This window comes from Corapipo altera, unplaced genomic scaffold, assembly GCF_003945725.1.
Source record: "Corapipo altera isolate COAL_440 unplaced genomic scaffold, ASM394572v1 60818, whole genome shotgun sequence".
NCBI classification, from domain to species: Eukaryota; Metazoa; Chordata; class Aves; order Passeriformes; family Pipridae; genus Corapipo; species Corapipo altera.
In genome coordinates this window covers 94,455-109,675 of record NW_020885055.1, presented here as the reverse complement: position 1 = coordinate 109,675, position 15,221 = coordinate 94,455, and the positions used below count along the sequence as shown (strand labels likewise).

The 15,221-nt window shown below is 43.3% G+C and overlaps 1 protein-coding gene across 2 annotated transcripts in view; it reads right to left on the bottom strand.

Annotated features, from left to right (window-relative positions):
- Window positions 1-15,221, bottom strand: part of LOC113959685 (mothers against decapentaplegic homolog 2-like) — a 53,411-nt gene that overhangs the window by 23,720 nt on the left and 14,470 nt on the right. The window contains exon 2 of one of the 2 annotated variants that reach the window (XM_027668880.1): window positions 541-630. The exons of the other annotated variant lie outside the window; for it this stretch is intronic. Coding sequence (XP_027524681.1) covers window positions 541-630 — 90 coding nt within the window. The remainder of the gene's footprint in view (window positions 1-540; window positions 631-15,221) is intronic. 2 annotated transcript variants of the gene reach the window in all.

Sequence of the window (15,221 nt, the reverse complement as noted above, 5' to 3'; positions counted from 1 at the left end):
ACAAATGCAGATGTTTATGATTGTTATGGGATGGGAGACAAACCTCAGTACACAAATCAAGTAATGTGACATGAAAAATAAAGACCCTATTTAGAATTTGCCCACCATTAACTACTGAAGAATTTACAAACAATTCTTTAGTAGCTCGTATCTGAGCCAATTAGCAAGATTTAACTGAAAGCTTGTGACATACAAAGCAGTTTAATCACTTTGTAAGATTAGTTCTAAAGAATTAAGTTTCCCAACTTTGTTAATTTAAATACCAAATCACATTAGAGCTTGCATTTAACAAGTCTTCCCATTCTTTCAATAGCACTGGTGTGAAAAAATGAATATTGCAGAATTAGTTTCATTGGTCAAAACATCAGCTGATAACACTTGGACTTCTACACTTGCAAGCAAATATTTTAAAATGCTGTACCATGAGAGGCCTAGGAAGCATTTTAGTCTATTTTATAGCTAAAGCATCCCATTACAGACCCTCCAAAGCCAATCCCTCCCACAAGATTTCTATGATGCAAGAGAGGGCAGAATATTCACCTGGGTTGTTCAGAGAAGCTGTAAAGGCCTGTTGTATCCCACTGATCTATCGTGTTTGGTGTACTCAGTCCCCAAATTTCAGAGCAAGTGCTGTGCATAAATTGAAAACAAAATCAAAAAATTGATATGAATATGGAACATGGTTATTCAAAACACCATGATGTCAAACATGGAAAAACGTACAGAATACTTCCTCTCACATAGAAGATAGAGCATTGTTAGACTTGAATTTAGATTGACATCTCATGCTATATTTTCTATATGAAGGAGGCTATCAAAATGGAACAAGTGATTCAAAGTAAATGATAAATGTTTTTAAAAGGTGAACAAGTTCTCTGCTTTTAAGTAGTCAATACAGTTGTAGTGTTACTTAAAACAGGCAAAACTTCTTCAGCCTAGCTCTTAAAAAAATTAATTTTAAAGGATAGTTTCTGGGTTTGGGTTTTTTTGTTTGTTTTTAAACATAAGTTTCCCTAAGACTTCAAACAAATGCCATGTGTATCTTAAACTGAACATCACAATCTAACTTTCAGGTACCACCACTTAAGCATTAATCTCATTCTCCATGCACATACTAATTTGCTGCTTTTCTCAAAACAGGGAAATTCAGACTCTGAAGAAAAGCACATTGTAGCTAACACTTCTCACTGTTTTCTGTACTCTCCTTGATTAAAGAACTAAATATTCTTTTCCACAGTATACAAAACACAGAATGTTTAACACAGTTTTACAGTATAGTATTTTAGGATTCAACTATAGGATAACAAACCTTCAATTGCTAAATCAAGGAGGAGGAAAAGAGAGATAACTAATTCTTTACCAAACTGATTCAAGGACAAGATCACAACAGTAAAGAAAAAGGAGCCTTCAGTCATAGGCACAAACTAAAAGCAGCGTCAGATTTAAATAAAGCAAGAAAACTTCGCACCTCAGAAACTAAGAGAATTTGGTTCACAAGCAACTTACATCTCCACTTCCTAATTACAGAGCCTGAAGTTTGACTTGCTGCTACATTCCCTTTAAAATTAATAGCTAAAAGAATCCAAGTTCACCAAACTCCTGGTTTTAAATATAGATGTTATGACTTAAACATTCATAAATTTGGATTGAGTGCTTAAGGGAAGAGAAGTAGGTATTTTTATTTCTCCTCCCTACACAGGGAAAATTCATTAGTGTTATGAAACAAGAGCAGACAAACATAAGTGTAGGCTATTGATGAAGGGAATTAATGGTTCTTGTCCCCTTCTTGCCTGTTCCACACACCTCATTTAACGCCATTCCAAGGAGGTTGAAATGTCCATGCAATTGAGCAGCAACTTAAACCAATAAACTGGCTATCTGACTACAGAACACACGTGGCGGAAAATTTATGTTTTGAGAGTTACTTTTCATCCAGATCACTTCTATTCGCTGTAGAGCTACATGAGCACTACAAAGGAGGAATGAGAGTATAATTGTGGGCAGTAGCCTGCATTTATCACAAATAAAATTGTTAAATAAAATATAGCCTTTGACATTTTACTGATTATGGACACAAGTAAAATCTTGTACTAGAGAACTTTTTGTCTAATAGAGAGCAGTAGTGTGAGACGAGAAGGTCCATTCTCTGATATAGATCCAGTTCTTCCAAAGAGCCAAGTGTCCTGAATAAGTTATATCCATCTCAGACACAGGCAGCATCACAGTTCTCTAGAAAGAGTAGTCCAAGAGGGATCCTGACCATTACTGCATCAGCAGAGCCTACAGCCTCTCTTTTTCACATTCCTAAGACATCTGTAGGACGATAGACTGCCAGAAGCTGCATAAGGATTGAAATAGTTGCCCTGAAGACACATAGGCAGCCTGTGGGATGCCAGGGAGCATCCCAACACTGTATTGTGTCCTTAAATATGCACCACTACTGCTGGTAAGACAGACCATCACGAATATTAAATCAGAAGAACAATCAGCAGACACAAAGCCTGCTGTATATTAATTGACACAGCTCACTACCTTTGAGCAATGGATCCTTAATACAAAGCAGTGCTCCAAAGTTGACACTGTCACACAGATTACACATTCCCAACATTGTGGGGTGCATCACTGGTGTAAGCAGGACATGCCACGCATTTGCTTCACAAGACTTAAGACAGCACATGCAAAAGTAAAATTTCACAGTCCTTGACAAAACATGATGAACAGGAACAGTATTTTATATTGTTAACCTCTTCTCTCTATAAATATTCAACCTATCAAAGTTGACACCATATTTCATAATCTGCAGAAAGACAAACAGTATCCTGAAGTGACTGTGCGATGGAGTCCTAGGTTGCAATGAAGCTCAGGACACAACAGAGGGAGGGTAGGCCAGGAGGGAGAAAAAAAGCGAACAGTTAGAGCAAAACTGTTCCAATATTCAGCAGCTTACATGACATGCTGTCTTCCAGGATGTATGTCTGCTTAGAGTTGGGATTAACATAAATATGTTACTAGGTCATCTACACTAGGACTATACTCAACTCCAATAATCCACAAACAAACACAGAAGAGCCTGCAGGAAATCAACCTGTATGATCAATAAAGTCAGTTCAAAATAGCTTTTACTGTTGACTGGAAGAAACATCTGAGGAAATGTTGCTTGCCACTGTAGGAAGAAAATTCATGCAGTCAAAGTTCAGCTGGAGTTGAAGCTGCCAGAAATGGGGGGGACAATAAAAAGAGTTTTTTCAAACATATTAATGGCAATAGGCAGTATAGAAATATCATCGGCCTGTTATGGGATGAGGATGGTCACCTCAAAAACAGGACAGAGATAAGGCAGAGGTGTTTAACACATTCTTTGCCTCTGTCTTCAATGCGGATGATGGACCAAGGGGGTCTCAGTGCCCTGTCTTAGCTTTGATTTGGCTCCCCGCCAAGTCCCCAAGACTCAGCGAAAAGCCTCTGGCAAAGAGTGAGAGAGAAAAAAACTATGAAAAAACCCAGAATAGCAGAACTATATACTAAAATATATATATATTTACGTATAGTACAGTTATATACAGTTAAAATACTATGTACATATAAAAAAGAACCCCAAACAACACCCCAAAAGGAGAAGGGAAAAGGGACAAAACCACAAAAGAAACCCAAAGCAGGTATGCACAGTCAATAAAAACTAGCAAAAGAAAATCTTACTACTCTCCTTGAGATAGCAGAATTGCGTCAAGCACTGCCATCACCCTCCGCCTCCCGGAATCGGCAGAAACAACAGGCCCTGTAGGCCTCAACTCCCAGATGAGCGAGACCAACCACAGGGACCTGCCGTTCTCGAGTCCACCAGAAGAGAAAAGAGGAGAGCCTTCTCTCTCTCCTTCTTATTTATACCTCTGCTTACATAAAGAATAGCATGGAATACTGGGAACATAGGGTACTTCCCTGGTTACAAGTTGGTCTCCAGGAAGGCCTAGACTAAAACTATCACATGCCCTTAGCTGGAGAACCATGACTGCAAGAATGATCAACTCCCAGTCGACCCTGAAATTGTGCGGGATCTGCTGCTCCAGCTGGATTCCTACAAATCTATGGGGCCTATAGCTGGGAGAATGCCGAAACTGAAACCAGTACACCACTGAAAGCTCAACAAAACACAATATTTATTGCAAAGAAGTAGTCAACAAAACGAGAACCCGAGAGAGAGGGAAGAGGAGGAAAATAAGCCCTCAGTATGACCCCCCCACTCACTCAGGTGTTACGAGGTTGTCTTACCGATCCCAGAATGCCTAGAATTCCCCATAGCAGAAGCTGCATCCTCGGAGTGTCAGCAGGCTCACAAGATAGCGGGTGTCTCTGCAAAAGGCAACGTTGTCCTTCACGTGAAGCTTGAGTCCCCTCCCAGTAAGAGCTATCTGCTTTTTATACCATTAACTTGTGACGTCTACCTGGGGAGGTGTGGTCAGCACCACCCAGCCAGAGGCCTTCAGTCTCTCCCCCCCGTTATGTAAGTGGTGCCCCTTCTGCGCATGTGTGTGTGCATTGGAATTTCCCCGCGCCTGAGTGCTACACTTAGGGAGGTCTTTCCTAAATGAGTCTGGGGGCTTACTTCATCATCTTCTTCTTCACTTTCTCCTTCAAATGTCCTTGGAGGGTCGTCGGCCAATAGTGAGGCCCCAATTAATTTCAGTTTATACAAGATGTTTCCTTCAAGGACGAAGTTCTTGTTATCAGTGCTTGTTTTCTCATAACTTGGTAGAAAAAGAACAGACTCTCACAGGTGGCTGGGCCAAACACAGACCAAAGGTAGCAGCATCTAATTAAGCACGAATATAGGGCCTGATGGGATTCATCCCAGAATCCTCAAAGAGCTGGTTGATGTTATTGCAAAACCTCTCTCTATGATTTCTGAGTGGTCTTGGGAATCCTGAGAGGTCCCAGTTGCCTGGAAGCTGTTGAATGTCCTAATTTTCAAGAAGGGTAAGAAGCAGGACCCTGGAAACTACAGGTCTGTCAGTCAGTCTCACTTCAGTGCCTGGTAAAGTTATGTAGAAGACTATTCTGGGAGGTATTGAAAAACACCTGAAAGACAACAGTCATTGGTCGCAGCCAGCATGGCTTCATGAGAGGAAAGTCCTGCTTATCAAACCTGATTTCCTTTTATGACAAGGTAACCCACCTAGTTGATCAAGGGAAGCCCATTGATGTAATCTTTTTGGATTTCAGTAAAGCTTTCGATACCGTCTCTCACAGGATCCTTCTGGACAAAATATCCAGCACACAGCTGGATAAATATGTCATGTGGTGGGTGAGCAATTGGCTCACGGGTCAAGCACAGAGGATAATAGTAAATGGGGTAACATCAGACTGGTGACCTGTCACTAGTGGGGTTCCGCAGGGCTCCATCTTGGGCCCTGTGCTCTTCAACATCTTTATAAATGACTTGGAAGCAGGACTGGAAGGGATACTAAGCAGGTTTGCAGCTGACACAAAACTCAGAGGAGCTGTTGACTCCCTCGAAGGCAGGGAGGCCCTGCAGAGAGACCTCAACAAGTTAGAGGACTGGGCAATCACCAACCATATGAAGTTCAAAAAGGGAAAGTGTTGGATTTGGCACCTGGGATGGGGCAACCCTGACTGTTCATACAGACTGGGGAATGAGATGCTGGAAAGCAGTGCCGCAGAAAGGGACCTGGGGGTCCTGGTCGATGGCAAGTTGAACATGAGTCAGCAGTGCCCCCTGGCAGCCAGGAGGGCCAACTGTGTCCTGGGGTGCATCAGGCACAGCATTGCCAGCCGGTCGAGGGAGGTGATTGTCCCACTCTGCTCTGCACTGGTGCAGCCTCACCTTGAATATTGTGTGCAGTTTTGGTCACTGCAATATAAGAAAGATATTAAGCTATTAGAGAGTGTCTGTAACACTCCAGCCCTGGGAGCTGCCGGCTCAAGGTCTTAGCTAGGAGTTTTACTTTAATATATAGATATAGAGTTCTTTAATACCTTGAGATAGTGTCAAGAGAATAAGTCATGGACTTGTTCCCAAGGGATTTCTTTATTAATTTAGGGGAGCAGATAAGGGAACTTGGCCAAAGTTCAAAAAGGACACTGCACAAGCTAGACAAAAATGTTCCACCACAATACTGACTCAGCATATACTACAACCCTTAAGTCAAGATCCAACCAATCCACAACACTTAAGTCAAGATCCAATCCCTCCAGCTCCAAGCCACCGTAAGCATCAAGAAAGGAGCAAAGAAAGAGAAGCAGAGGGAGCAAGAAGAGAGAAGGAGAAAGAGGGAGAGAGATACCACTGGAACCTTGTAGAAGACCAGTTCTTACACATCCAGGTGGCAGGGTCACGACACAAGGCAAACACATGCCTATGGTGTTATTTGCTCTGGTCCCTATGGCCAATCCCTCCAGGCAGGGCCTCTAACCCACCAGCCACTCTGGAGTTCCAGGTCAGGGTGAGGGGCAGTGTTCTCACTGTCCCTGACAATCTGAGCCTGGTTTAGGGGCTTCAGGAGGTATGGTGTGTTATAGTTTTCCCAGGTTGTCTGTGACTGACAGCTACTCCGGGGCTTCCCCATGTGGGTTCCAGGGATAAGATGCCACCTCACCTCCGTGAGGTTCAACCCATCCCTTTCCCCTACACACACACACACACACACACACACACACACTCCCCACAAGGTGGTTCTGACCCCGTAATAACTGATCTGGTGTCTAACGGTGTCCAAAGGAGGGCAACAAAGATGGTGAAGGGCCTTGAGGGAAAGCCATATGAGGAGCAGCTGAGGGCACTTGGTCTGTTCAGGCTGGAGGAGACTGAGGAGAGACTTCATTGCAGTCTACAACTTCCTCATGAGATGAAGAGGAGGGGCAGACACTGATCTCTTCTCTGTGGTGACCAGTGACAGAACCTGAGGGAATGGCCTGAAGTTGTGTCAGGGGAGGTTTAGGTTGGATATTATTAAAAGGTTCTTCACCCAGAAGGTGGTTGGGTGCTGGAACAGGCTCCCCAGAGAAGTGGTCACAGCACCAAGACTGACAGAATTCAAGAAGCATTTGGACAATACTCTCAGGCACAGTCCTGTGAAGGGCCAGGAGTCAGACTCGATGATCCTTGTGTGTTCCTTCCAACTCAGCATATTCTGTGATTCTGTGAAATAAAGTGGTCTCTCCACTCTCCTGCTCACATAAAAGATCCATTGCCTGAGATGAAAGACTGTCCCCCCCACTACATCACCCAGACAATAAACTAGGGCTCTTAATATTCACACACATGCACACCAAATCAGAATGAAATTCCTCACAACCCTAAAAAGCATACTTCATGCACAGCACTTCCATGAAAAACCACAATATATTCATTCATACGCGAGCAATAGCCCGATGGAGGGCAGACACACCTACTCATCCCAGAAAGTTGGTGCTGGAAAGGAGACTGCATTCTGAAAGACGTTTTAGCAACCACTATAAACAACCACTAAAACCATCTGAAGGGGAAACAGGAGTACAGAATTAGTGACCCAAAATAAATAGGAGGCATTCTCTCCTTTCTACCTTTCTGAAGCATCTAAAACCCCTCGTGATGTGAAGAGTCCTTTATGCCTTAGTCCATAAAGAATTTAGGAGAATCAAGGATTAACATCTGTACTCATAAGTTAAGTCTTGTCTAGAAACATTCCCATGCCCTGGAACATGATCACTTATGCTAGAAAGCAGCTAGGACATTCCCCATCACTGGGCCATGCCAATTACTGTTCTCCCACACAATTCCCAGGTTTGTGAGTGGCACATCATCAGAACCATTTTAAAGATATTTACATATGAAGTACCAGAAACTCTATACAGAAGTTGCTAAATATTGTCACAATTCACACATAACTGCAGTTCCACTTTCTTCTTCAAAGCAGAACAACTGTAAAGGAGCTAAAAAGCACTTAGTTCAGTCCATAGCCTCCCCTTTACTGAAGTGGTAGCACTAGAAAGATGGCAAATAAAACCTGAAATACAAATGGCATCATGCTAGTCAAAGCCCACATTATACAAAAACTGGCTAGATGGCCTGGCCCAGAGAGTTGTGGTGAATGGAGCTAAATCCAGTTGGTGGCCAGTCGCTAGCGGCGTTCCCCAGGGCTCAGCTTTGGGGCTGGTCCTGTTTAACATCTTTATTGATGATCTGGACAAGGGGATCGAGTGCATCCTCAGTAAATTTGCAGACGACAACAAGTTGGGTAGAAGTGTTGATCTGCTTAAGGGTAGGAAGGTTCTACAGAGAGACCTGGCCCAACTTGACCAATGGGCTAAGGACAACTGCATGAGGCTCAATAAGGTGAAGTGCCAGGTCCTGCACTTGGGTTGCAGGAACCCCATCAACAATACAGGTTTGGGGAGGAGTGGTCTGAGAGCTGTTCAGCAGAAAGGGACTTGATGGTGCTGTTTGACAGTTGGCTCAATATGAGCCAACAGTGTGCCCAGGTGGCCAAGAAGGCCAATGGCATCTTGGCCTGTATCAAGAATAGTGTAGCCAGGAGGACTAGGGAAGTGATCGTCCCCTGTACTCGGCACTGGTGAGGCTGCACCTTGAGTACTGCATTCAGTTTTGGGCCTCTCACTTCAAAAAGGATGTTGAGGTGCTGAAGCCTGTCCAGAGAAGGGCAACAAGGTTCATGAAGGATCTAGAAAACGTCTTATGAGGAACAGCTGAGGGAGCTGGGTTTGTTTAGTTTAGAGAAGAGGAGGCTCGGGGGGGACCTCATTGCTCTCTACAACTACCTGAAAGGAGGTTGTAGCGAGGTGGGAACTGGTTTCTTCTGCCATGTCTATAGTGAGAGGACTAGAGGAAATGACCTTAAGCTGAGACAGGGGAGATTGAGATTGGATATTAGAAAAAAATTTTCACTGTTAGGGTGGTCAGACATTGGAATAGATTGCCTGGGGAGGTGGTGGAGTCACCATCCCTGGAGGTGTTCAAGGGGCATCTGGATCTGGCACTGGATGATATGGTTTAGTGGTTACAGTGGTAGTGCTAGGTGGTGTAAGGACTTAAAGAGCACAGTTGCCTGTCTGAAACACTGTCAAGGCTGCAGAAGAAACTTGCCGTAAACCACCACAGCGGGGAACTTGAAATAAGCACAGAAGGGAGGGGATCGTGACAGGAAGGCGCTAATTCCAGGCCTGGCAGAGGCAAGATCCAGTTAGCACATCCTGGTCAACACATCCAGACAAAAATTCCCATTGTGGCAAACTGTAAGAAAGGAAGCAACTGCTCATACACATATCACCCCAAGTTATGGGAACGGCATCTGCAAACACCCCATGGATACCCAGAACTTGGACTGTATAAAGGTGGTACCCTCAAAAGAATGACTCCAGGACCCCCACCACCAAGAAGCCCAGGGTGCTGAAGGACCAACAGGATGCCACTGGATCCACAGGTAGTGACTATTTTCTGCTTGATCTTGCTCTCTCTCTCTCCCCCCTCTTTTCTATTTCTTTCTATCTCTCTACCTCACATTCATTGTTAAATAAAATTCGTATTATTGACTTCAGTATATGGTCTCATTTGCACCTTACTTTGGGCAGAGGCATCTCACTAATCAGATCTTAACATGACATTGGTTTCATGGACAGGATACTGTTCTCTGACCCAAAGTGCAGATTGACAATAGTACAGATCTCTCTGAGGGAAATTTTGTAGTACCCCCTGTGGGAACTTTTAGAAATGTTGCCATGGATTCCCTCTGAGGGAAATCATGGGTTCCTCTGTGGGAAATTTTGGTTCCCTCTGAGGGAACTTTTAGGGAAATCAGCTGTCCAGGGTGGCCAGTGTAAAGAAAACATTTTGTTGTCTTTCCTTGAAAAAATCTTTAGTTGCCCCTCTCCCCCAGGAGTGAAGTGGGCACAAGAAAATTGGGATAATGAGCAGGCAATAGCAGACCACATAACTAGTTCACTAGCCAAAAGAGGGTTATGACCAGAAAAAGGTAAATCAGTTGTATGTGCCTTTTTGGGTGCTGCCCTTAAGGCAGCACAAAAGGAGCAATTAGTTACTCAGAAATCTGAAGATGAAATAATACTATCTTTACAAGATCCGGTGAAAGAATTGCACTATCAGTTAAATGTGGAAAAGGAGAAGAGGCTTCACGCAGAGGTGCTGCTTGTTGCCCAGCTCAAAAAGAGGCTGCAGGTGGAGCCATTGCTTGCTGTTGAGCACAATCATGTTGGAAAGCTTCAGGCGGAGTGTTGGGAGAACAAAGATTGTGTGTGAACAATTTCCTCTGCATTTCTGTGAGCCTTACCTTGGCATGGCTGGGTGCAGACAGTAAAAATAACTGCGTAGCTAGCATGGCTTCAGCCTTTGAAGTTAGAACAAAGAAGGCTCCCTGCCAAGGTTAAGGTGGAGTTTCAAGAGGGTGAACGTGTGCCCTCAGCTCATATGGACACCTGTTGTGGTCCAATTAGCAGTGGACAACAAAGTATGTTTCTCTTATGTATCCAATGCTGTGTGAAGAAGAATCACATGTCCGGGTGTAGCAGCAGTATGTAATAAGTGTTCTTCTTGTAATAAACATGCATTTTGCCGACCAAATTGGCCTGTGAGCAATCTGTTCCGTGCCCCTCCACCGATAGCAGAGCTTTGGGATACGCATGAGAGAGAGAATCTTACGGGAAGAATTGCAGGATGTAGAACCTGTAACATTTTCAGAAACACAGTTTCATAACTCAGATTTTTTGTGTCCAGTGGAGGAGTTGGGAGACAGTGAATGGGTCTGTTGTTCTGATAAAGAGCGAAACAATGTTTGCATTGACATCTGATGATGGGGAAGTAACATTACAACCCCCAATTAAAACTGAAACCACATATGATTGGCAGGGTCAGCAAACTGCTACTAAAACAGTGCCGTATATGGCTACTGAGATATCAAAGTTTGGCCATAAATCAGGTGAGACTGAAATCCAGCAAGTGGAATCCTATCAATGCATCCCATACATTCGGCTTCCAGTTGGTTCTCATCAACAATTAATAAAATTTCTAATAGGTACAGGAGTGCAACATTCAGTATTAATGCAGTGGGATGCCAAGAAGCTGAGTGTATGACCCGGACGGCAGAGTTAAAATCACTGGAGTAAACAGAGCAAGTGTTATCTGCCAAACTGCTGAGGTTAATTTATGGCTCCTGAGTGAGAAGCAGAAGTCTTCTAACCTTAATTCTAAAAGAAATCAAGAAACTGCAGTGCACTTGCTCTGCACAGCACCTGCACTACCTGATTCAAGGATTCCTAGTGTATCACAGTGCCAGACTGTTGTTGCAGCATGAAATGGAATTTCTGAAGTTATAGCTGATTTGGCTCCACTAACAGCTGCAGTACCCAACACTGCAAACCTAACAGCCACAATACAAGCACCCACATGCTTCAGCATTGACAGGGTGGTTTCACACTCCCCTTCTAATTCTCCTATCTGGCTGGTGAAAGAGCCGAACAGACAGTCGTGGCTTAAAGTTTATTACAGGCAATTGAATGCCAATACTGCACCTTTAACCACTGCTGTGCTAAATTTTGTGGAACTGGTAACTCACATTCATAGAGCGTCCCACTTGTGGATGGCAACACTAGATGTAAAAGATATGTCTTTTATGATTCCATGCCGGAAACATGACAAGGCTCAATTCACGCTTCCCTGGAAGGGAGGCCAATACACCTTTAACAGATCTACACAGGGGTATAAACATTCATCCATGATTGCACATGTTGTGCTTGTTGAAGTTTTATAAACAGTCTCACCCCCTCCAGATGTGAAATTAATTGAGACTCCCTTGAAAAGGTAGGGGAAGCAACAACAGCAGTGGAGCAAGCACTTCATGAAATAGAGGTTGAGATTCCACCTGAGAAACATCAAGTCCAAGCTGTTAAACAACTTGAGCCACTAAGGGGTAACCTGTCTGGACCAATCCCTCTGAGACTTGCATTGTTTTCTTTTTCTAGGAATGATACCAGCATACCCTCACTGAAGATCAAAGGACGTGAGTCATCCCCTAGGGACAACTCCCCTCAGGAGTCCAAGGCTTTGGTCCCCTCAGCCCCTCCAGAACCCAGACTAGCTGGTTTAACCAGTTCAGAGTGGGGGGACCAGCCAGTGGCTTTACATGAGAAGGCTCACAGAAAACAGCCAGGGAGATATAATAATCACTTTTGCCTTAGGCCCTTTTAACTTTTTGGTTACTTTTGTGTTAAGATACAGGAACCAAATCAACACTCGATGGATTGTTCCTTCTTTTTAATAATTAGTCTGCCATAGGCCAAATTTTCACTTTTCTTTTTATAGGAACCTGCTAACAGATGAGATTGAGCTGCATGGAACTGATGAAACTTTTAACTGCCCCCACAATTGTTTGCATTACCAGTTTATTAATTTTTGTGATTTGTGTTTTTATTGTAACTTGTTAGGAGACCAAATATTAGTAGGATTATATAAAACAGACCATTTTATGTATTGTTAGTTTGATTTTTTGCTAAGTTTATTTTGCCTTTCTACTGGAAAAAAAAATGGTGTGGGAAAAACTTTTACTTTTATCTTATGGATATATAACTTTGTCTCAACCACTTGAGAATCAGGAAATTTGACTAAATTTAGCCTGGGAGTTGGTACAAGGATTTATGCATATTTGGAATCAAGGAATATGTATTAACCTTCCCAGTTCTGCCTCAGAAGGCTTTAGATTTATGATGACTTGGCTAAATGTTTTGGAGTTATTAACAAGTGAACTAAACAAAAGAAAATGTTACATGGAAAATGGCTGAGTTTCCCTTCCTAGTCCAGAAGGAGGGACAGCGATGGACCACAAATGGGACGTGGATAGAATACAAGAAAGCCTTTTACCAGCTCCCAGGTAACTCTTCCTGAAACCACTTATGGAACCAAACATGTTACATAACATTGTAAAATATTACTTCTATTCCCTCTGCGACAGTATCACAGTGAGATTCTCCTGTCAGGAGTGAGTTTTTCCTAAGTAAATCAGAGACTTGTATTCTCACGTGAACATGTCTGATGTGCTATTATGTTTTCTACCATGTGTCCTAAGGGCTTTTAACTTTACCTCACTTTTATTTATGCTAATCAGTATGGTAACTATAGCACATTCTGCACCACAGATGTTTCTCAGTTGTGGGTGCAATTTACTGTGTCAGAAATTGTAAAGGAATGTGATGAGGGCAGTTTGCCCTCTGAAATTAAAAAAAAAAAAAAAAACAACAAAAAAGCAACAAAAAACCTAAACAGGGATAACAACTACATTTTTGAAAGGAAATTAATTTGACTTATGACACCAATAGTAAAGCCAGTTTCTGTTTTGTGTCAGGATTAAATTACAACAAAGTTGTACTCTATCCCCTGGAGAAAGAGAATATGGGCCTGATGGAAGGATGTGTTTGAGAGGTTTTTTTTTATTTTGCATGAAAATTTTGTACAGATAGACAGCCTAGTTGAAGGTACATGCCCCCAGTAAATGGACCAGGTATGTGTTCAGAGAACTTACAAGTCCAAGAAGTGTCAAAAACAGCTTCACAGAATTGGTGGGAATTAGATATGTCTTTCTGATCAAACATCAGAACTTTTCCAATCACTCCAACCCAAAGATTGGCTTCAGGGAATTAGCCCAAATTCCTGGCTGATGTCCAAACTCCCATCCTTGAGACTCATGGTGTGGGGGCAGTAGCTAATGACAATTGGGCATCTGCAACCACCCTGTGGATACCCAGAACCTGGACTGTATAAAGGTGGTACCCCCAGAACAACTTCGGGACCCCCACCACCAAGAAGCACAGGGTGAAGAAGGACCAATGGGAAATGGCTGGAACCACGGGTGGCAACTATCTTCTGCTTGATATCTCTCCTCTTTTCTATCTCTCAACTTCACATTTATTGTTAAATAAAATCTGTATTATTGACTTTGGCATACGATCTCGTTTGCACCTTTATTCGGACAGAGGCATCTCTCAATAATAGGATATTCGGAGGCAGACAGTTGGACTGGATGATCTCATAGGTCTCTTCCAACCTTGATGATTCTATGATTCTAAGAGGAGACATGCTTCTGTCCCAATGACTTCTGAGGCGGCTCAAACCCCTTCATAGACTGCTAATATGTCTTTTTCAGTTGGAGTTTAGTGGGCTTCTGATCCTTGATAACCCTGGCTCCAAAACCCCAATGGTCGACCTCAGGTTTCTTCTGATGTTCTTTGCCAGAGGCTCCAGCTGAGACCATGTTCCCCAGCTGCAGTGTAGAGGATATTTTGCATGGCTGGTCCCATCCAAACAGGTCCAAGAGATATCACACGACCTATTTCCTATTTGATCTGCTCAAAGGCCTGTTGTTGCTCAAGGCCCCGCTCGCAATGGTTCTTCTTCCAAGTCATCTGATAGAGGGGGGGTCACAAGCTGATTATAACCTGGAACGTGCATCCTCCAGAAACCCACAAAGCCTAGGACAGCTTGTGTTTCCTTCTTGTTAACCAGTGGAGACATCATTGCTATTTTATTAACCACATCCATAGGCACATGAAGTGTCCATCCTGCCATTTTATTCCCAAGAACTGAATCTCCCGTGCAGGTCCCTTGACCTTGCTTTTCTTTATGGCAAACCCAGCTTTCAGAAGAATCGGAATGATTCTTTTTCCCCTTCTCAAACACTTCTGCTGTCTTGCCCCACACAATGACATCATCAATATATTGTAGATGTTCAGGGGCATCGCCCATTTCCAGTACAGTTTGAATTAGCCCATGACCAATAGTAGAGCTCTGTTTCCAACCCCGAGGCAGTCAATTTCAGGTGTATTGGACACCCCTCCACGTGAAAACAAACTGTGGTCTGCACTCTGCGGCCAAAGGAATTGAGAAAAAAAAATGCATGGGGAACGTCAATTATAGCATACCACCTACCTGCCTTCGACTCCAGTTCATATTACAGCTCTAACCTGTCCGTTACAGCAGCACTCAGTGGTGGCGTTACTTCATCCAGGCCATGATAGTCTACTGTTAACCTCCACCCTCCATCATACTTTTGCACTGGCCATATGGGACTATTAAGAGGCGAGTGAGTCATGCTGATCACTCCTTGGCTCTCCAGTTGATGAATCAGCTCATGGATGAGAGGCAGGGAGTCTCAGTTGTTGCGATATTGCTGCTGGTGCACTGTCCTGGTAGCAATTGGCACTTGTTG